A 22,249-nucleotide genomic window follows, 5' to 3' on the forward strand; every position below is an offset into this window, starting at 1 on the left:
ATTTATGACTACACTTTTTAAAAGAGGGTAGCCCAAGGAAGAAAACGGGGTGAATCTATCATTTCCCAGTGTATCATCCTTTTCATTTTAAAAAAATAATAATAATGTACGGCCTGGATCCACTGCCATGTTTACTGTGATTGGGCCCATGGCCATCATCGGCCAGTACAAGCACGGCCCATGGCCCTTGATCCAACCATTATCTGATGATTGTAGACCTTTGATCAAACATAATGAAAAAGGTATCCAGCTGTTGTGCCCAAATCCTGTTGATTAACGTACGGATCCTTTGGATCAAAGGATTTTAGATTTTGAGAATCGATAGTGAGTCCAACTGATTATTGGATTCAAATTTACATTTAATCTTGATTCCAATAATCAGTTTTGGACTCAAAATCATTTCTAAAATCCAAAACAAAAACAGCCTCAGCACAAGACATCTACACAATATCCATATAGCAGTTGAGTCACAGTCTCAATCCTCACAACAACCATTTCCGCCTCAAAAAACAATCCAGATCAAGTTGTTGTTTTCATTCAAGAAGCATAATAATATAAAACTAACCCACATCCTATAAATCCTTTAAATCTTTCTGGCTATTAAGCTAAAAGAGCAGTACCCAATTTTTAAGCTCAGCTCAACTAAACTCCTCAAAGGATGCAGGCTATTTTTACAAAAGCAGATGGTGCAAAAATTGGCTAGAGAGCAACCCCCAACTATCGGCCTCGACCACGGCCACGCCCGCGTCCACGGCCCCGACCACGTCCCAAAGGTCGCCCTGATTTAAAACCAACACAAAGCACATAAAACAACCATTCGGCGGAAAGGATGAGCTAGAGATAGTGAAGTGATGATAGAAAGAAAAGAGCGAGTAGTGCCCACCTGCAGTTGGCTTCTTGGGCTTGACCCTAGGTGTTTCCTCAACAAGTAACGTCTCGAGATTCAAGCTGTCAGGGAGGATATAGTATCGAATGTTGGTGCCCCTAACGCTTAGGTGATCAAGCGTCACCGGATTTTTACCTTTGACCGTCAGTTTCACTGTCTTCAAATGTGTGTTCATACTGATATCAACTCCTGCAACAATCCAAAGAACCCAAATTAAATCACAAACTGTGACTACATATAACTGTTTCAATCAAATTTTGGCCAAAAAAAGGCTAGTGCAGGATCATCTAAAAAGTGTTATAACACTTCACCCTTTCAAGCATCTTAAAACTAAAATTTAAGTTTCATTCCGTCAAAAGAGCGCATGTTAATGTATCAGCTTTTCTTTGTACTATATATCACATATAACTATCAATAAAATTATTCCCGTGATAAGTAATAATGCATATAGGTGGTTTCTCCTTTACCTATTCTGTCCTTCCTGCAATCAATAACAACACAACAATGACTCCACCACGGTCTTCTTGCCTTAGCTAATGCAATTTGCCATTCAAAAATAAATAAAAAATTATAACACAATAATAGAACAACAAGTTTAACAGTCTTAAACTTTTTCCTAATTAGCCTGCAAATGCATCCACAATAACCAAGCAAGGCACAAAAGGCATCTTGATCTAGGCATGGTAATATACATTTTTAGGAAGTGAGAAACTTTCGATAAAACCCAAAGACTGCAGATGCGGGTATAACAGTGGAACCAAGCCACTTAACAAGGTTATATCCCTAGCACATTGGTCGTTTAATAGATCCTGGGGGCTCCTTTGGGGATTAATGGAAACTAAAGTTACTGTTTCTGCTGTGTGGTGACTTTTTCAGGTCCCATGCAGGCTTATGAAGTTTAACGTTCTTGAACAAACTGCACTATGCCAAGTGTCCAACAGAGTCTGAAGAACTTAGAAATACAAGGGTATATGCGCTGCTTTCCGCACCAAATTGAGCAGTAAAGTTATGTATGATCACCACCTATACCTTATTGTTGGCTAAAGGATCGTGTGTGTATGTAAACATTCCACTATCACCATCAGCATCAAGCCTAGCAAAACAAAGACGATTTTCCCTTTCTGTATGAAACATTCCATCTCCATCCACAGACCCAGAAATTCCTCCAAATTATTTTTTGAGAAGGAAGAAATTCCTCCAAATTGATCATCACATTCTGTTTCTAATAGAATGAAGGCGCGGACTAATCATTCATTATTGTCTTCACAATTGCGTGGTACTCTTTCGGCCTTGCTTTTTCTTTTGGAATGGCCCTTTGAGGCTTCCTAAACTCTAGCAAAATGGTCTCATGTGCTGGTATTTTCTGGCATTCCAATTCCTGGACAACATTGGCTGTTTGAGTCACTGAAATGCTCTTGATATATGAATTGATATTAGTATCTTAATTTATTTCACACCTTTGTGTCAGTCAATAAACTATTAGGAAAACCTTTCAACACTTCAACCTGATTTTTTTTAGTTTCTCCCAGTCCATATTCTTTTGATCTTTTTGCGTAGGTTAGAGTCTATATTGACTGACAAAGTATCAGGAAAGATCCTATTGTCAGCAACATTGAAAAGTACAGTCAACAAAACAATGATTGGCAGTCTCTATGTTGTTCCGTCATGTGCAAATAGAGGCAGGGCCTTCTGAAAAGTAGTTCCATTTGCTGGCTGACAATTGGAGTTATAATTGTGATAATGGGAATGCACTTTCCTTTTCAATAGGTCTTCACCCAATTCTTCCTTCCCCTATTTTCATAAAGTTTCCAATTTTAAGGGACACGTCACAAACCAGATATAAAGTGAACCCATACTTTCCAGCTGGAAGTGGTATAAATTGGCAAATCAAACCAACCAGAGTTTCAATAACCACGCCCATGCCAAGCTTTATTTGAGAGAAATGTCTTAATCAGAGCAATATAACTTAAAGTGTCATGAGGGATGTCTTTAAGGAATTGGCCTCCCACTACAACCTGAAATGTCTTTGCCATTCAGCCAAATTCTTCCACCGGCCACATGCATTCCCCGTCTCATATGATCTAGTCAAAACCGTTTTCCAAGTACTCCGTACAATCCTTTATCAGTTTCAAGTTCTCTCAGTAATCAGGTTTCAGTTCTCTCAGTAATGCAAAATCCATAAAAATTATTATCTGGTCAATTTAATATACACTTTCTATATAAAGAATATTATCAACTATGCACATAATGCCAAGATTCATCACCAGTCTATTTAGAACTCCCTGTTATTATCATTTAGAACGATATCTAGAGCTTAAAATAATCTTTCCTTGGGAGATTACATTGTTCCTCTAATTCTGAGTTACCTCTACATTTTTAGAATGTTAAAGGGAAGGATGGGTGTGGTTAGAGAGACAGCAAGCAGGTACATATAAAGCTTCCCACAAAATAATATAAGTGAATAATGTCCGTATCAGTCAAAAAAAAAGTGAATGATGTCCATCCATAGCCACAAGCATTGATAAAGGCATTAGGTAATTGCATTCTACCTAGAGCTACGAGTTTTTACTAGGAAAATGCTACTGCATTTCCATTAAAAGAACAAAACCCATATACATGCCAAATATCTGGGAGGAGAGTCAGGAGACAAGCAAAAACAATTGTGAGACCGGATAGGGCAGTAAAGCCTGCCTTTGACCCTTTTTTTTTCTCTTTCAAAATGACCAATACCCCTATTTCATGGGTAAAATTTCAATAAATGCCATCCAATATATCATGATCTCTGGCCATCAATAAGGCCAGCCACTTGGCCAATATGACACTAGAGAAGAGTTCGGCCTACTAAAGGCAGCCAGCCGAGCATCATAAAACTGATTTAAATTTAATGTTTTTTGGCAGTTGACAAACCACCTTTTGCTGGAAGGACTAAAAAAGGGCGGCCCAGCGCATGAGGCTCTCGCCATTGCGGCGTCTAGGGAGGGCTAGATGTAATTTCAAAGGATTGGCAACTGGCCTCGCTGGTCAGTAGTCAATCCTAGCTGGCATGCTGTTCTCCACTAAGAAAACAGGAGCATATTCTTGTACTGTTTTCGCAGGATTAAAATAGTATCATGCAAAACCAAAGCTTGAAGGGAAAAAAGAATTAGAAGTGCATATTAAGGCATAGACCTGGCAAACGGGTGGGCTGGGCTGGGCCGGGTCAAAATGACCCGGAAAATTTTACGGGTCACTAAGCTTGGGCCCGCACGGGCCGGGTCAACCTACGGGTCACCCACTTTATTACAACGAATTCTTGTTTTGTTTAAAAACTTCTCTGCCACTGGCGTATGCTAAGACACTGACGTGACATGTGGCGAATATATCACTTCCCTCCTCAAAAAGATCGCCCACATTATTCTAGAAAAAGTAAAGAGGAAATTTTGCATTAACGAAATTGTCCTCTACCCACCATGAAAGAATTAATTCAAATGTCAGCTAAAAGAAGGGTAGTTTGAGTTTTAGGGGATCATTATTGCCATGACTATGACAGTTGTGAAGTGGGATTTTATTAATGTGACGAAAATACCCTCACAAGTTTCAGGTATTTTCGTCACATATCCTTTATTCCTCTCCCCAAAAAAGTATCGGCTTTTTTTACGCGGCCCGGTTTTGACGGGCCGGGTGGACCCACATGTCAAATTGAAATGGGTCACGATATTGGGACCCGGACCAGGAAATTTACCCGACCCGCGGGTCCGGGTCACTTCTTGCCAGATCTATTAAGGCATGCCATTCTCTTTACCTGACATGCTTTAAGTCTGAAAATAAGCAAGGATTTTCAGCTTGTAAGCAAACAAAAAACAATTAGGATCACAGCTTAAGTTAATTTCAATTCCCCAAACTTCAATGTACAAAGCCATAACAGCATAACCCATGCGACTCCACCCTTGGGGGCTGTTCTTGACGGGGATAAAAATCATTGGATAAGCCATTCCTCAGATTGGCTATCCTTCTTGGGTAAGTACCTCTTGAAATCATCTTTCTATCATCCAGCGATTTTATTCTCGTAATGTTTTATCCAAGAACGAAGGTTGAAGTGAACAGAGAATAGCAAGTCTAAGGATAAAATAAGCCCTGGCTTGGTACCAACATGGTGAACAGCCCCTTTAGGTTTTAGTCAAACTCCAAAGCTTAGAATTCAGAAAACATAGATTGAGATTCTTCAAATTTCACTCAACGACTTAATGCCCTATCCTCTCTTTATGAACCCATGGTTAAAATAAGGAACATTCAGCCTAACCATACATGTATCAAGGAGTGTACACATCCATGAAATGTAGCCCTCATATATGATTTTCTCAACAGTTTGAGATGTCAAATGCCAACGATCTGGTCTCCATGTCATCCAGTAAAAATGATCATGAATAGTTCATCACTGGAATTGATCGGTTTTCTCATAATGCACACATTTCATCAGTTTTCACATGAGATCTATTTAAGTACTCACAATGCAGTGGCACCAAATTTATTTATGTATTGATTTTGACAAGAAACAAATTTTATTAATGAAACCAAAATATACAAGAACTAGAGAAGTGAATAAAGGTGTAAAGGCACCTCCATACAAAAAGGACCTCAAGAGACCTTTTGTACAGAAGCAACCATCTTATTTTCCTCCCCGTATGGCACAACAAAAGAAATATCTAAATCCACCACCAAATCAAAATGAAAGACCGCATCCGAGGGCCTGGCTCCTTGGTCATAGCCCACTTTATCATATTAAGCAAGTCAGTGAGTCACCCTTCATAGTACTAATATGAAACTAAAACAAGGAGGACAAAAAAAGCTTTTCCTTCCACTTCTTTACATCAACCAAAGCAACTTTGACCCAAGGAAGCCACTCTCTAGTCTCTCCATTTTATCTCTTATCACGCAACATTTAACAATGGGTGGATAGTAGAATATCATGGAAAGTGAATTTCAGGCAAAACTTATTTGACAGAGATAGATCAGGTAGCTCGGTTTTTGGAGATATTGGAATCTCTCTACAATAAAAAAAGTGATAAAAGGGTTTGGATCTGAAACTCCTCCAGGGTATTCTCCATCAAATCTTTCTACTATCAGATCTTTTTTTCCTCTGCATCCTCGCTTCAAACCAAAGTGTGGAATATTCCTGCTCCTCACAGGGTTTGCGAGTTTGGCTGGACTGCTTTTCAAGATAAAATTCTCAAAGTAGATCACTTACGCAATCACCCCATGCTCGTCGTGGATCATTGAGCCCTATGTGCGGCGGCGAGTGAGTCGGTGGACCATGTGTTCCTTCACTGCAGGCTAGCCAGAGAAGTGTAGAGTAAACTCGTTTGATTTGGTTTTTCCCAACCTGCCTTATCGACATCCTAGACTGTTGGTCCTTAATTCCTTGGAGACAAACTGGGAAAATCCTTTGGAAGGTGGTATTACCAGCTACTATATGGATTCTACGGAAGAAGAAATGCCCGGGTCTTCAAAGACCTGATCAGGAGCTCGCAGCTCATATTCTCATCGCCTTAACCATTTCATGGGCAAGGATTCTTCCCAGCTTCATGTTCGTCTCGGGCTATGATTTATGGCAAGGATGCAGAGAGATGTGTGCAAGCGGCGAGCTAGCTGTCACTCCATCCCCGTGGTGGACTTCCGATACATTTCTCTTGAAATTTAACTTTGATGGATAAGTTTGGGTAATCCAAGGCCAGCAGGCTAGGTGGTGTCTTAAGTAGACTTGGCAAGAAGTGACCCGAACCCGCGGGTCGACTCGGCTCACCCGTAATTTCCGGGTCCGGGTCCCAATATCGTGACCCGTTTCAATTTGACCCGCGGGTCCACCCGACCCGTCAAAACTGGTCCGGGCAAGGTGGACCCGCGGGTGCCTGTTAAAAAAGCTGATACTTTTTTAGGGAGAGGAATAAAGGATATGGGACAAAAATACCTGAAACTTGTGAGGGTATTTTCGTCACATTAATAAAATCCCACTTCCCACCTGTCATAGTCATGGCAGTAATGATCCCCTAATACCCAAACTACCCTTCTTTTAGCTAACATTTGAATTAATTCTTTCATGGTGGGTAGAGGACAATTTCGTCACTGCGAAATTTCCTCTTTACTTTTTCTAGAATAATGTGGGCGACCTTTTTGAGGAGGGAAGTGATATATTCGCCACATGTCACGTCAGTGTCTTAGCATACAGCAGTGGTAGAGAAGTTTTTAAACAAAACAAGAATTCGTTGTAATAAAGCGGGTGACCCGCAGGTTGACCCAGCCCGTGCAGGGGTGCGGGTCCAAGCTTAGTGACCGGTAAAATTTTCCGGGTCATTTTGACCCGGACCTGTATGGGCCGAGTCAAACCCGGCCCGGCTTGCCCGTTTGCCAGGTCTTGTCTTAAGAGATAAGAGGGAGGGGATAGTAGGTGGGCCTTTTCAGGTCCAATTGGAATCACTGATTCAAATGAAGCGAAGGTATGGGCAGTTTTGCAGAGGATGAAATTAACCGACAAGAGAGACAGGAGCCATCTGATTGTGGAGGGAGACCATAGCTGTAAAACTCTTAAGAGTCATTCAATTCAACTCCTGAGTCAAGTCGCTGGACTTTCGAGGCGGGTGACTCGCAGGTTGTCAAACTCTTACGAGTCGTACAAATCAACTCCCGAGTCAAGCGGCTTTCGAGGCGAGTCACCCATGTGACTCGCTTCTGTTGAAGACTCGTCCAAGTCATCTGGTGACTCGAACAAGCCGCTGGTAGTTTACTCGAAAAAATAAGATTCTTACAAGTCAAGTCAAGTTGTTGGGCCTGGGCTTCATTTTTTTTATGGTTGAAAACTTGGAAGTTGGAACTTAGAACTTAATTATTTTTGTGCATGCAAGTCACAAGCATATAGTTATTTATATTTTTGGCTTAGTGTTTTATCTATGTGCTATTGGATTATATTTTTTGCATGTTTCATCTTTTGATATATAATTATATTTTTTCCAATTAAATTTATGTTCTTGTCAAAAACTCTTACGAGTCACGAGTCGAGTCAAATCGAGTCACGGGTTGACAACTATGAGGGAGACCCTCAATGTCATCTGCTGAACACCCAAAAGACCAAGTCTAAAAATAGTCTTTTCGCACTACTTCGAAGATCAACCAAGATACGAAGAAGAAAAAATTCTAGAGAAGAGAAGAAGAATAAGAATTTGTTCTAGGCGGCGCTAATCTGACGGCGAGTCTAAACCGGGCAGCGCTAATCTGACGGCGAGTCTAAGAAGAAAAGTGGACTCAGGCTTCGGGGAGATGGACTTCTGCCGTTTTGAGTCGAAGAGGGTAAGTAGGCTGCCCGGAAAGCTTCCGAGTTAGTAGCTTCCGGCGAAGGTTGTCTTTGTCGGTGTCTGCTGGTTGGGGTTGTTTCGCTACCTGTGCTTGGCATTCTTTCCTCATTTTCTCCCCATCTTACATCTTCTTCTTCATTTCCATCCGTATCAGATTCTGAACTCGCTAAGTCTGAAATCTCTGCTTCGTAGACATAAGGTTCATCTTCCTCCTCAGTTGTTTCTGATTCGGTTTCTGATTCTTCATCTGAGTCGGAGCTCGGGTTTGGAGAGTTTTCCCTGGTATATGCTCTGCACATGATGGTTGATATGGGGGTCTTGTCTTGTGGTGTATGGGAAGAAGGTCCCAGTTCTAGGAGGGGTGAAGTGCCTAATTTGGCTGTTTTGGGGGAGGGCTTGAGTATTGTTGGGTCGATAAGATCTGTGGCGACGGGAGCAAATTTGGTTCTGTTGGGAGAGGGCCCGCGCAATACTGGGGCGGAAAGATCTGTGGCGACGGGAGCAAATCTGGTTCCGTTGGGTCCTTTTGGGGGCGCTGGTGCGGGTGATCTCTATGGGAGGGATCCAGTTGATGCGGAATCTTGGACCTATGTGAAAAGTAGGGCTGTTAGGAGATTAGAGAGTGTTTCCCGGAGAAGAAGCCTAGGATCTTTGGGGGATTGGAGATGTTGTAGGTGTGGGTTTCGGAATTTTCGCAAAAGGGTGCAATGCTGGGAATGCAATAAGTTTTGGTCCACCTTGGATTTTAACTTCCCCTCTCAGTTTGTTGGGAAATCGAAGGGTGCTAAAAGGAAGGAAAATACGGGTAAGCAATCAGTGGAAGTTAGGAAGGAGAAGGTTATTCCTCTAACTTCTGAAGGTGTGGCTTTTAATATTGAGGTGGTTCCTCTTAAGTCTATAAGCAATGCTGATTTGGGTATTTGGGGGAAGATAGGAGAAGGGTGGTCGGGTGATTTGGAGGCATTGGAGAAGTGGCTTAATCGTAAAAACAGAGTCCTTACTGAAGTGGTGGTGTACAAAATTTCTGAGACGGAGGTGCTGATCACCCCTCCGGTGGGAATTAATAGAGCTGAGCTTATAACGGATTGGAAAAATGCCGTCAATTCTCCTTTTGTTGAAATTCTATTGTGGGGGGCTAAATTTTCAAAGGAGGGTTGCCCTATCTGGTGGAGTATTTCTGGGGTTCCACCTGAAGCTTGGTGCGAAGATAACTTTTGGAGAATCGGGGAGAAAATTGGTAGGGTTGTTAAGTGTGACCCTTCATGTTTTGCTGGTAATGGTTATGGGGTGGCTCGAATCTTGGTAATCACAGATGACGAAGTAGGTAATGAGTTATCAATCCAAGTCTCTCTTGATGGTGCTATAAGGTGGGTTCTGGTTCAAAAGGAATTTAGTGAGGAGGAAGACAGTGCTGAGGGAATGTCTGAGGATTCTGAGAATCGCAGCTTGGGGAGGGTTTTATCGGTGATTGCTGGGGAGGAAGATGGACTGTCAGTTTCCTCTCTGGAGGGATCTTTGGTAGAAGAGCAGGTTTCAACTAGGTTGGGTTGTTTGGTTGAATCGTTGGTTCCCGAAGTTTTTTCCAGGATGGGTGTGGGATTGGCTGAGACGGCGGTGCCAGTGCATGTTAGCCCTTCTCCTTATCCTACACTGCATGGGGCGCATGTTAATTTGAACACAGGTGGCGGATTTTTTGAATTTCAAAATTTGGGTTCCCCCGCAGTGTACAAGTGGCGGAGCGTTTGTGGTTGGGACTGGTCTGACGTTGAGGTGATGGATTCGTCAGAGTATTTGACTAGTCTTGAGGAAAACTGTTCAACAATTTCTTCGAGGTCTAGTAGACAGCTGGAGAGCCCGAGTATTTTAAGAGAAAAATCTGTGGATATGGGCCCGGTTTTCTCCTATTCTAGTGTGCTTGCAGGGTGTGAATGGGCTGGGGACTATGCTTCTTGCGAGCCTCTTTTTGGGCCTGGGCCTGGGGTTGACCCGGATTTTAGTGATAGGGCTGAGTTTTTTTCAGCCATCAATTTAGGCATGTTGATAAGCCCTTCTCAATTTAGGCCTCTGGGAGATAGAAGAGAGTCTTTATGCTATTCGCCTGGCCTTGAATCTCTGGTTCCAGCCTTTGGACTTGATGCTTTGCAATCTATTTCTTCGTCTCTATTGATGGGGAGTCAGAAGCAAGGCTCTAGGTTTGTAGGTGGTAGAAGAAAGAGTCTCCTTGAATGGTATATTTCGAGTGGTATTGTATCCCGTTTAGATTTCAATGAAGATTGGGCGGGTGAGGAGCGTGGGGTGGATGGATCCTCGATGGTTTGTGGTTCTCCGTCAGGGAGGCTCTCCTGCGAAGCATTGGATGCTATTGATTCTGAAGAGTGGGTCGTTTCCAAAATTAGCAGTTTTGGTTCCTGTGTTATTAAGTCTGGAGCAGCTAAGTTGGTGATGTTGACCTTTGTGGCTCTTTTGGTTTGGTAGGGACCAAATATGGGTCCCAGGGAGAGCCTTTTTTCGGCAATTTAGTCAAAATTACTATGGGGGGTTCATTTCCAGCCAAGCAATCGTGCATTCGCAGGAAGTTGGGTTTGATCCTTTCAAGAGAGGATTTGGCATCTGAATCTTTAAAAGCGATCCAGTTTATCAAGGGAGATTCTCAAAGGGGTTCAGCTAGGCAAGATTTTCAGAATGATGTTCTCATAAATAATTGTATAACGGATTTGGTTGGCGGGGGTGTAGCCGCTGAAGGATCATCGGAGGATGGCAAGAGTCAGTGGGAGGGATCCCGAGAGGAGGTTTCTGAATTTATGGTGGACCATACTTTGAAAATCAGTAAGGAATTGGGTCTCTTTTATGCGGGGCCTGAGGCCAAGTTCAGATTAGAGATTAAATCTACTGAATTAAGAGACTCTGTACATGGGTCTTCATCTAATACTTCAGAGGTCAACTTGAGACGGAAAGAGAGGGAATTGCTCAGGTTAAAATCGAATATTAATTATGATTCTGGTTCTTCTGGGAAGGGCTATTCTATTAAGGGGAAGGGGAGGACTTATAGCAATAGGAAGGGGAAGAGTACCATCAATAAGGAGGTTTAATGAAGATAATTTCTTGGAACGTAAATGGTTTAGGGTCTCAGGAAAAGAGAATTCGGGTGAAGGAGATGGTGAAATCAACGAACCCAGATCTCTTATGTATTCAAGAGACGAAGATGGAATCTATCAGCAGAAGTGATGTGAGAAGCTTGGGTGTTCCTGCTGATTGGGATTTCTGTTTTCTAGCTTCTAGGGGGCCTCAGGAGGTATTTTGATAGCCTAGGATAGTGTAAAGTGGAAAAATCAGGAGGTGTGGCAGGGAGATTTTTCTTTATCGATTTCGTTTAGAAAAGTGGAAGACAATTCTTTCTGGCTTTTCTCGGGAATTTATGGTTCGGTAATCCAAGAGGAAAAAGTTTTGTTGTGGGAGGAATTGGGTAAGGTGAGAGATCTTTGTTCTCATCCTTGGTGTATTGGGGGAGATTTCAATGAAATTAAGGAGGTGGGAGAAAGATTGGGCTGTAAGAGAGTAAGTCAGAATATGTTGGCTCTCTCTAATTTTATTTATGATTTTGAGTTGGTGGACTTACCACTGTCTGGTGCATCTTTCACGTGGTCTAGAGGTCAGAGCAGAAGCAGAATCGATCGTTTTTTAATTTCTGGCGAGTGGTTGGACTCGCATCAGGATGTGTTCCAGAAGACTTTGGCTCACTCGGTTTCTGACCGTTGTCCGATCCTGTTGGATCCCAGGATGGAATCCTGGGTCCCCCTCCCTTCAGGTTTGAGCTAGCCTGGCTGAATATTCCTCAAATGGAGGAGCGGTTAGGAGGGTGGTGGGAATCTTGTATTTCAGTGGGTCCAGCTGATGTGGTGATTGGTAGTAAATTGAAGCATGTGAAGAAAAAACTAAAAGAATGGGTAAAGGAGAGAAAGGAGCTGTTTGTCGGGAGAAAAATTTGGTTGGAAAATAAAATGGCTGAGCTGAATACTCTGGGGGAGTGTGGCTTGAGTTCGGATGATGACTGGAGGAGCTGGGGAGAGCGAAGCAAGAGCATAAAGGTTTGCTCCTTCATGATGAAATAACTTGGCGGCAAAAATCAAGAGTAAAATGGCTTGTAGAGGGTGATAAAAATACAGCTTACTTCCACGCTATGGCTAGTGTGCGGCGGAGGGGGAATAGAATAGAATCATTAGTGGTGCGTGGGTCGAGGGTGTCGGGTAAGGAGGTCATAACGAAGGAGATTCTTGATTTCTACAGGAATCTGTACTCGGCTGATGGAGTGGGTCACCCCATTTCAGAGGAGGTGGCTTTCGGTAACTTAAGTTTAGAGGAAAACGCTAAGCTGGAAGCTCTTTTTTCGGAGGAAGAGATTGAGAAAGGATTGTTTTCTCTGGCTTGGGACAAGGCTCCTGGCCCTGTGGCTTTTGTCTTGCCTTTTTTCAGGATTGTTGGGAGTATGTTAGGCCGGATATTTTGCGATTCTTTCAGGAGTTTCATGAAGGTTTGACTCTGGACCGAAGTACTAGGGCCACTTTTATCTCTTTGATTCCGAAGGTAGAGGGGGCATCGATGGTGAAGGAGTTTCGGCCGATTAGTTTGGTGGGTTGTCTTTACAAAGTGCTGGCCAAAGTCTTGGCGGATAGGCTTAAAGTGGTTCTTGGAAAAATCATTTCGGAAAGTCAAAGTGCTTTTGTCTGTAATAGGCAAATCCTAGATTGCTCTCTCATCGCTAATGAAGCAATTGACTCTTATAAAAGAAGTGGTAAGGGAGGGGTTCTGTGCAAATTAGATATGGAAAAAGCTTATGATAAGGTGGACTGGGATTTTTTGGATTTCCTGCTGAGAAGAATGGGTTTTGGGAATCGATGGAGGGGTTGGATTAGGAATTGCATTTCATCGGCATGGTTCTCAATTCTTATCAATGGATCCCCTAAAGGATTCTTCAAATCCTCTAGGGGATTGAGACGGGGGGATCCTCTTTCTCCTTTTTTATTTGTGATTGTGGCGGATACCCTTAGTAGACTGATGCAGAAAGGGAGTGTGCTGGGTTTATTTGAAGGTTTTATTATTGGGAGGGATAAAGTGGAGGTCTCTTTATTACAATTTGCAGATGACACTCTCCTATTCTGTGCTCCGAAGGTGTCTCAAATCTTGAATCTTAAGGCGGTCTTAAGGTGTTATGAGTTGGTTTCTGGGCAACGATCTAATTTTTCAAAATCTAGGTTATTCGCAATTAATGTGGATCCGACTGTGGCTTCTGGGTTTGCGAAGATTTTGGGTTGTGTCTTAGAGTCTTTGCCAGCAGCGTACCTTGGTCTCCCTTTGGGAGTGGGAAGACCAAGTAAGGATCTATGGAATCCAATTGTCCATAGAATTGAGAGAAGACTGGAGTCATGGAAACACAATCTGATTTCAAAAGGTGGTAGACTAGTTCTAATCAAGGCAGTGCTTTCTAACATCCCAATTTATTTCCTCTCTGTGTTTAAGTGCCCGGCGAGCGTGGCTTTGAGGATTGAGCAGATTCAGAGAAGATTCCTGTGGGGAGGATCAGGCAATAAGGGAGGGATTTCCCTGGTTAAATGGGAATCCGTCTGTATGCCGGTAAACAGTGGAGGTTTGGGTATCAGGAGAGTCAAAGGTTTCAATCAAGCTCTTCTAGGAAAATGGCTTTGGAGATTTGGGGTGGAGCAAGCTTCTTTATGGATAAAGGTTATTGGTAGCAAGTACGGGGTTAGAGAAGGACAATGGTGCTCGACAGATGATTACGGTCCAAAAGGGTTGACTGTTTGGCGAGATATCTTGAAGGTGGAGCATGATTTTAGTAAAGGAGTCAGATTCAAAGTGCATGTGGGTGATCGGATTCGATTCTGGTTAGATGCGTGATGCTCGGTTGCACCTCTCAAGGAGGTTTTCCCGAACTTATTCTTAGTCTCTTCCCAAAAGGAGGCAAACGTCTCGGAGTGTTTCAATAGGGTAAACTTGCAAGTGGTTTGGAGTTTAAAGTTCAGAAGAGGTTTCTTCGATAAGGGAAATTGAATCTGTACAACAGTTATATGAGATGATTGAAGGATGCTATATCAAAAGAAGCGGCTATGACAGACGGGTGTGGGTGTGGTGTTCTTCAGGCTTCTTCTCAGTTAAATCTTTTTATTTTCAATTGGTGCCTAGTGTTGAAGTCTCTGTTCCATCCATTATTTGCAAATCTCAGTACCCTCCTAGGGTGGCCTTTTTTGGATGGTCTGTTTGGAGCGGTCGAATTCAAACCATTGAATTTCTAAGAAAGCGAGGAATGTTCTTGGTGGATCACTGCCCCTTGTGTCTCTCCGCGGGTGAGTCTATTAACCATTTGTTTATTCACTGTAAAGTTGCAAGAGAGGTTTGGGGGCTCCTTTTATCGCGCTTCGGTGTTTGTTGGGTTTTTCCCAACTCCATATCTGATTTGATTAAAAGCTGGGAGCTGTGCCCGTGGAAAAAGAAAGGGAAAGTTCTTTGGAAGATTTGTCTACTAGCTACTTGGTGGGTTATTTGGAAAGAAAGGAATTCTAGGGTGTTTGAAGGGGAGTCTAAAACCCCCTATTGGTTGTATGTAAAGATCATCGCTGCTTGTATTCTGTGGGCTAGAAGTCCTCCTTTTTTTAGGTTCGTTTCGGCTTTTGATCTTTGGGAAGGGTGGCAAATTATTTGTAATGAAGGAGGGAGTAAAGTTCAAATTTCACAACAGTGGGAAGCACCTATGGTTGACATGGTTAAATTAAATTTTGATGGTTCGAGCTTAGGCAATCCCGGTCCAGCAGGAATTGGCGGCTTGTGCAGAGATTCAGAGAGCACGGTTCTGTGGGCATTTTTGGGGCCCATAGGTTTCTAGGATTCAAATGAGGCGGAAGTAAGAGCCGCATACTGTGGGATAAAGCATCTGAAAAATGGGTCCTACGATAAGGTCATCGTGGAGGGTGACTCTTCAAATGTGATATCTTGGCTTTCGGGACTTGCAGCTCCTCCTTGGAGGTTCCTATCTTTAATTGAGGAAATCTCTGATCTAGTGTTAGGTTCCTCTATAATTTTTAAGCATGTAAGGAGGTCTGCTAATAGTGACGCAGACGCTGGAGCGAGAGAGGGTGTGAATAGGTTAGAATAGGAGTGGTTTGACTTCCTTCCTCCTTGATTTTGTTTTTTGATCGCCTAATGTAATCTTTTTGGACCATCTCGGTTCTGTATTTTAATATATTAAATGTTGCCATTTCAAAAAAAAATAATAAGAAACACAAATCTTCTCAATTCTTCTTCAAAAGAGAAAAAGAAAATCAAAGATCTCAATCTCAATCTCAATCTCAGTAGTGCACAAAAGTAGGAGAAGATACAACGAAGAAAAGAGCGAGACAATTCAAAGAAGAAAACTTGTCAATTCTTCTCTAAAAGATAGAAAGAAAATCAGTAGCTACCATAGAATTAAAAAAGAAGATCTAGATTTTAATCTCAATCTCCACCGATGAAAGGCAAAAGCAAAGGCTCTTTGGGCCTTGGAATAAAGCTAGGGCTTCCGGCCGTTTTCCTCTCCTATAGCCTTTTTTTCCTAGCAGCATTCTTCGGATCCATGCTCCTCTTTCAGGTATACCTTCATCATCATTTTCATCATCATCATCCATTTCTAGATTCATTCTCTGTCAGCACTCCTCGGTAGAGACTACTTGAAGGGGTGGACGAAGGTGGAGAGTCAGTCTTAGCGATGCATCATGGGAAGACAGGAGACTCTTTGGTCACCGATATACCCTTTCAGGTTTGAGATTTCTTTCCTTGAGTTTCATTACTGGAACATTGATTGTATGAATTCGGATTATGACTAGGTTAGAGATGGCAGAGTGTTTGAACAATTGATAGATTGATGTTTTCTGTTTTGTATGTATTTAAAGTCAATATTGATCAAATGGATGTGAGATGGGGATTTGATGAAGAAATTTTTATGAGATATTTAGGGCAATTGAATTTTTTAAGGAGGTAAAGTGAAGATGCATAAAATGGAAGTGAAATGGGGATTTGATGACAAAATTTTTATGAGATAAATAGCGCAATTGAATTTGTGAGGAGGTAAGCACTCTACTTGACTGCTTTTATAAGATTTATTAAAGCCATAGTGTATTTAATGATTTGAAGAAATTGAGCAAAGTGGTCTGTTGGAGTCTTCCCTGTTTTTCCATTTTCAATCACGTGAACATTCAAATCTTGCCATTAGTTAGGAAATTGGTCGAGTTGATGCAGAACAATGTTGATGGGAAATTGCTAGAAGCAACAAACGAGTTTATAAAATTCAAAAGAGAGAGACATGAAAAGAAAACAGAAAAAATCCCAATACAGACAGAGAGGGTTGGGGTTGAGACCATAGTTGCCGAAAACTCCTTGGGCAGGTGGGAAACCCGTTTCCCCTAAAATGTGTTTCTCACGGTTCGGAAACTCGTTTCCCCTAAAATGAGGGAAACACGTTTGAAAAACGTTTTCAAAATATGATACAAAATTGGAGAAATATTTCTGAAAGCCACATGGGAAACATATGAAAAACTTATGTAAATAATGTGAAAACGCATGATAAACGTATGCAACACTCGTAGAAAACGCATATGAAACGTGTAGGAAACATGCATGGAACTTACGAAAATCATTTTGGAAAAAACACATCATTTCCTAAGACGTTTCTCGTACGATTTTCTATTGTTTCTCGTTTCTCGTTTCCCCTGTATTTTTTTCATGTGTTTCCTATTTCCGTTTCACTTTTCGTTTCTCGTTTCCGTTTCCCACCCTGGTAACTATGGTTGAGACAATTTGGGGAGAGGGAGGGAGGGTTTTAGCCTGAGAAGAAGAAAGGAGAGAGTTTTTAACTTTTAGGCAGAGAAGAAGAAAGGAGAATACTAGTGGTGATCATCCTGATTAGAATGAAACATAGCAATGAATGTAATGTAATCTTTATTAGAATAATATCATCTTACCAAACTGACGAAAAGCTAGGAGGTTTCTTCTACCCTTTGCCTAGTTAAAACTAACTCTCTTCTAGCCAATCTAGGATTTGAACGATCTTCCCAAAAATAGAACTAGATCTAACCCTTAAATCTTAGATCTAGGTAAACCACAGTGATCCACAGTAAAATTACTCCAATATGACAATTGGATCTTGTGATCAAATCAATCACTAAATCTGATGGTTAAGTTTAAGTCAATCCGACCATCATATTTAAGCTCATATTCATTCAATATGATCCTCAAAATGGTTATAGTAAAAGTAAAATTCAACAATCCATGGGAACTTTAGAAATCAAAATCACAAGAAACAGAGGAGTTCTTCAAATTCGAACGAATAAAGAAAGAGAAAAGTATGTTGTTATTATCTCAATAGATTGAAAGAAGAGAAGAGATAGAACTCCAGGGCATCACACCGCTGACAACTATGAGGGAGACCCTCAGTGTCATCTGCTGGCTTGCTGGGAGTCACCCTCCTCCGTGGAGAATCGCCAATTAGTTTGACAAGATTTAGGACCGTGTGAGGTTTTCCATATCTTACCATCATGTGCAGAGATCTACTAATAGTGGTGCCGATAGATTAGCTAGATCGGGAGTTGGCAGAGATTCTTTGGAGACTTTTGCCTTCATCTGAGGATTTATCTATCTTTTATATGATATTTTTCATTTGAAAAAGGGTTGGTTGAAGTTGAAAATTCCCTCATATTGCAATTCTGTTCTATATTTTTGCTCTTTCCATTGTACCTTTGTATTGACTATTGACCACCTTGGTCGGGGGATTTCTTCCCTTCTTTTATTAATAAATCTATTATCATTAAAAAAACACATGACAATGGACCCATGTTTCAACTTGAAATGCCATCAAAATTGAGTGTCGATACTCGCAAAAGGTTCCTTCCCAATCAGCAACATTTTCCCCATCTAATTCCCAATTTCAGCCACAATCTTCCGATGTCTTATTCTGTCACTTCTCGAAAGTAATCCTAAAGAGACCCACAGGATAATGAAAATTTACATACTTCCACGATTTTCTTTCAGATAATACATCGTCTCTAACAGTCCTGTTTTCTACCATTACATAATACTACATTAAAGAAATTGAAGGGTCCTCCGTAACATCTAGCTTCAGTTACCGAGCCCTCATCGGCCAACATCCATTTAACTCCTCCAACTTAAGTTGAAAGGAAAATGAGATGCCAAGACGTTCTAGAAAATGGTAGCAAATCCGTTTAATAACTGTACAATCAGTAAAAGGGTGGTAGACACATTCACCAACTGCCTGCACATAAAGTAAATACTTGGAAGCCAAGAGTTCATGCATAGGAGCCTGGAGGGGGTCAGAAGAAATAAGTTTGGTCAAGTCATTTTCCAAGAAAACCAACCTCTAACTTAGAGGGATTGTCTTCCTCCTCTAAGTTATCTTCGAAAAACCCGTTCCACACTAACTTTTCACATGCCATTTCATAAATTTATTTCATCAACTTTAGCAAAAAATTCACCATGTCATATAGGGGAACTGAACTCATGTCTCTAAACCAGTCTTAAACCTAATTTCCTCCCTAAATAAACACTCACCTTAAAAATGGAGCCCAATTCAGGCGTAAACCCCAAACACACCATAAACAACGTAGCATGAAGAAGCAGTCATAACAAAGCTCAAATAACACCCAAACGCACCATAAACAATGTGGCATGAAGAATAAGTCAAAAGAAAGCTCAAATAGCCAAACATACCCACCATAAACAATGTGGCATCAAGAAAGCTAATGTAGAGAGAGAGATTGGAACCTGTGATGGTGCCATGAACAACAGTCCCGTTCTTGAGCTCAATCGACACGGTCTCGTTGTTCAACTTCATCAAAAACCTAATTTTTTTCAGACACAGATCAAAAGAGAGAGAAGGAAATCAAGAGATATTTTGCATAAACAAGATAATACAAGAAGGAAAAAAACAGAAAAAAGAGTAGTACCTGACGAGCTTCATTTTGGCGAGAGAGGAAGAGAGGAAACTAAAACTAGGGCTCCAAGCAAAAGCCAGTCATGAAGCGGTGGATCAATGTCTTTTTTAAAGGGGTCCTATTATTTCCAGCCTTTTTTTCTTTTTTTTTGCCATTTCACCCCCTTCGTTTGTCTTTACTTTTTAAAGTTATTTTTATGCTGTTGATATTGGCACCATGGTTCTAAATTTCATCCAACCGAAACGTTCCCAAACTGCAATTGGCAAAACCTGCCAAATTTCGGTTGAAATTTCGGAAATTTCATCAATTTCGGCCAAATTTGAAAAAACAATATTAATTTTTTATTCTTTTACCAAATTTCAGCTGAAATTATCGGTAATTTTGGCCGAAATTTCAGCCCAAAAAATCGACATTTCGTGTGTGTTTACCCAATTTCGGCCGGCTGAAACTTTTGTTTTGGCTAGGTCTAAAATTTATGCCGAAACCGAAATTTCAAACCATGATTGGCACTACCATGATTTCTAATTGCACAAATTCGAATTGTCTTTTTTGTTTTAATTGGGTTCTAAGAGCTTTTTGGGTACTATAATAACTTTTGACAGCGGTATAAATAATAAAAGAAAAGATGAGAATGCAATTATCAAAACATGGAGCCTTGGCATTTTAAGGACCTGTTTGGATTGCAGGGATTTTAGGGAAAAGTTTGGAAAGGAAAAATATTTCTAAATTGTCCTACTTTTTTTACATAATAAAAATGATTACTTGGACTGAGCCTATTAAAAAGGGCCGCAAACCTCCATTAGCGAGATGGTCAACCTACACGAGAGCCGAAAGAGAAAAAAAAGGTACAAAACAAAAATGTGAAAGAGACAAGCAATCAAACATCTCGATAGAGTGCCAGTCGACACTGGATCGAGTAAGTTGACCTCACTATTGGCCGAGCGATAAATATACTTCAATTTATGACAATATATCTCTAAATTAACCATAATTATATCATTTCCCTCCTGATCGTAAAAGAAATTAAGAAAGAACAAAACCAAAAAACATTAGGGAGGCAGGTAATCAAACATATGTAAAGAGTTTCGGTCAACACTGGATCGAGTAAGTTGACCTCACTACGGGCCGAGCGATAAACATGCTTCATTCTACGATAATATCTCTCTAAATTAACCATAATTATATCAATTCTTTCTAGATCATTTCATAAGAATTTCTTGCAATCTAAACCGGGCCTAAAGGACTCAGTTGTTAAATTTTTCGAATAGTGAAGAATTTATTAAAAGGGAGTAAACCTCTGTGACAGATATGGTCAACCTGCACTAAAAAGAAGGTTTTTTTTAATTTAGACAACGTTTCACGAGCAGAGAGCCTAAGAATTGTTGATAACGAAGCATTTTCCATGAACAATTATTGGTCACCCCTTACTGGTTCGTTGGAGGTGAGGACTACGATAGAAAATGGGACCAAGTCTTGGTCTCCACAATAGAGTTTCCATTTCTTCTTCAAACCTTCGTCCAGAGGTTAAATCAGAACAAATTAATGTGCTTAGTGTCCTGTTGTTATACTTTGGCAAAGGATTTGAAGGAGGACAGAGATCTGAAGGGAAAAAATTCTAATTGCTTGAATTCTCCGCACACACGTGCAGGGTCTCCCACTCCTTCCTTTCCCCTAAGGAGAGAGAGCTGATGCCACAATATTCAATAGTCTCTTTCTCACCAATAAAATATCGATCCCCAACTGCCCCTCTTTCTCAATAATGTCTGTAGGCAATAAAGATATGTGGCTCACGCATCGTAGCTTTCAAAAGGTTCCAAAAGGGCACTATCTTCACAAGATTATAATTTATATTTTTTATAATATTTTGAGATGCTGTCCCTTCCTTCCCATTTTTCCTTTTTGTATCTAAAATCAAAATAGAAACTAATAGCCTATTTAATGGTACAGTGGTATATCCACTTTCTTTTCAAAAACTACACATTTGAAAATAATTTTTCAGGCTAAGCTTTACACAAGCAAGACACTAGTAACTCACTTGGACAAAACTTGGCTGCTAAATGACAAAACAATTTTTAGGAGGACAAAAGTGCCCTAGTAACTCATATATTCCAAAGAAAGAATATGCTAGTAACTTTTATTTCAAAGAAGGAACGTGCAGTGGGAGTAAAACACAATATATCATTCCTAGCTAGACATTATTGCACCTTTAATTTGTAATCTATCTTGGCGGCGGAGACTCTGATCCTTCTCCTTAACAAGTAAAATCTAGAGTAAGTAGAAATTTGGCCCCAATATCCATTCTTGTAACTTCATTGAAATTCAAAATAAAAAAGTTTTGTCACACATTGGAAGTAGAGAAAGAACTCCAGCACCTTATAAGAGGTGGAGTGGATGAAAGGCCGAAGCCTTTCAGAGGGCATTGGATTTGTTTAGGTACACTAGTTTTAAGATGGATCCAACGGTGCCGCCCTTCCCTTCTACCCAATTTCTACAAAGGCTCCTGTCAGTTACACCATTTTCTAAACATTTTATCTTGAGAGAACACATTTAAGCGGACGTTTATTTCAAAATAACTTCATTAATGTCTTCTAATCATTTTCTTTATTTTTGTCTTCTGGGACAAACATTGAGCCATGATTATTTGAGAAAATAATTTTTGGGAAGGCATGTTCTTCCCAGATTACAAATTATACATCATATTCTATTTTCCTGAGTTTTTGTAATCGCACGAGCCAAGAAAGATCATTTTATGTAATCACACACTCAAAGATTCGTAATCGAAATCTAAGAGCAAGTGCAACTCCAGTTCTCCTGTCCGTTCTGTTTGAGCACTCTAAGATGATTTGAAGAGAGGATCAGTAGCCGAGTTCACGTCTATTAGATTGTTAGTGCTGTTTTATTATAGAAATAGAATCGCAGTTGCACCATAGAGAGCCAATACGATTTTAAAGAGAGTGAGACTCAGCCTACATAATCAATATCTTCTTCAACAGTGTGCATATTCAACCCTCTACCTCTATTCTGAGTACATTTCCATTTTTCAACATATATCA

The 22,249-nt window shown here is 40.8% G+C and overlaps 1 protein-coding gene across 1 annotated transcript; it reads right to left on the bottom strand.

Moving 5' to 3' along the window:
- Positions 1 to 441: 441 nt before the first annotated feature.
- On the bottom strand, positions 442 to 19,346 carry LOC143854505 (small nuclear ribonucleoprotein SmD1a-like). Its single transcript, XM_077364505.1, has 4 exons — positions 19,209 to 19,346; positions 19,027 to 19,103; positions 884 to 1,075; positions 442 to 779 (listed from the first exon to the last, which is right to left on the bottom strand). Exons 1-4 carry the CDS (start codon positions 19,220 to 19,222, stop codon positions 718 to 720), a joined length of 345 nt encoding a protein of 114 aa, XP_077220620.1. The 5' UTR covers positions 19,223 to 19,346; the 3' UTR covers positions 442 to 717.
- Positions 19,347 to 22,249: the final 2,903 nt, after the last annotated feature.

The sequence above is a fragment of the Tasmannia lanceolata genome, unplaced genomic scaffold, assembly GCF_043159265.1.
Source record: "Tasmannia lanceolata isolate RefF3 unplaced genomic scaffold, GAP_Taslan_0.1 ptg000020l, whole genome shotgun sequence".
Classification (NCBI taxonomy): Eukaryota; Viridiplantae; Streptophyta; class Magnoliopsida; order Canellales; family Winteraceae; genus Tasmannia; species Tasmannia lanceolata.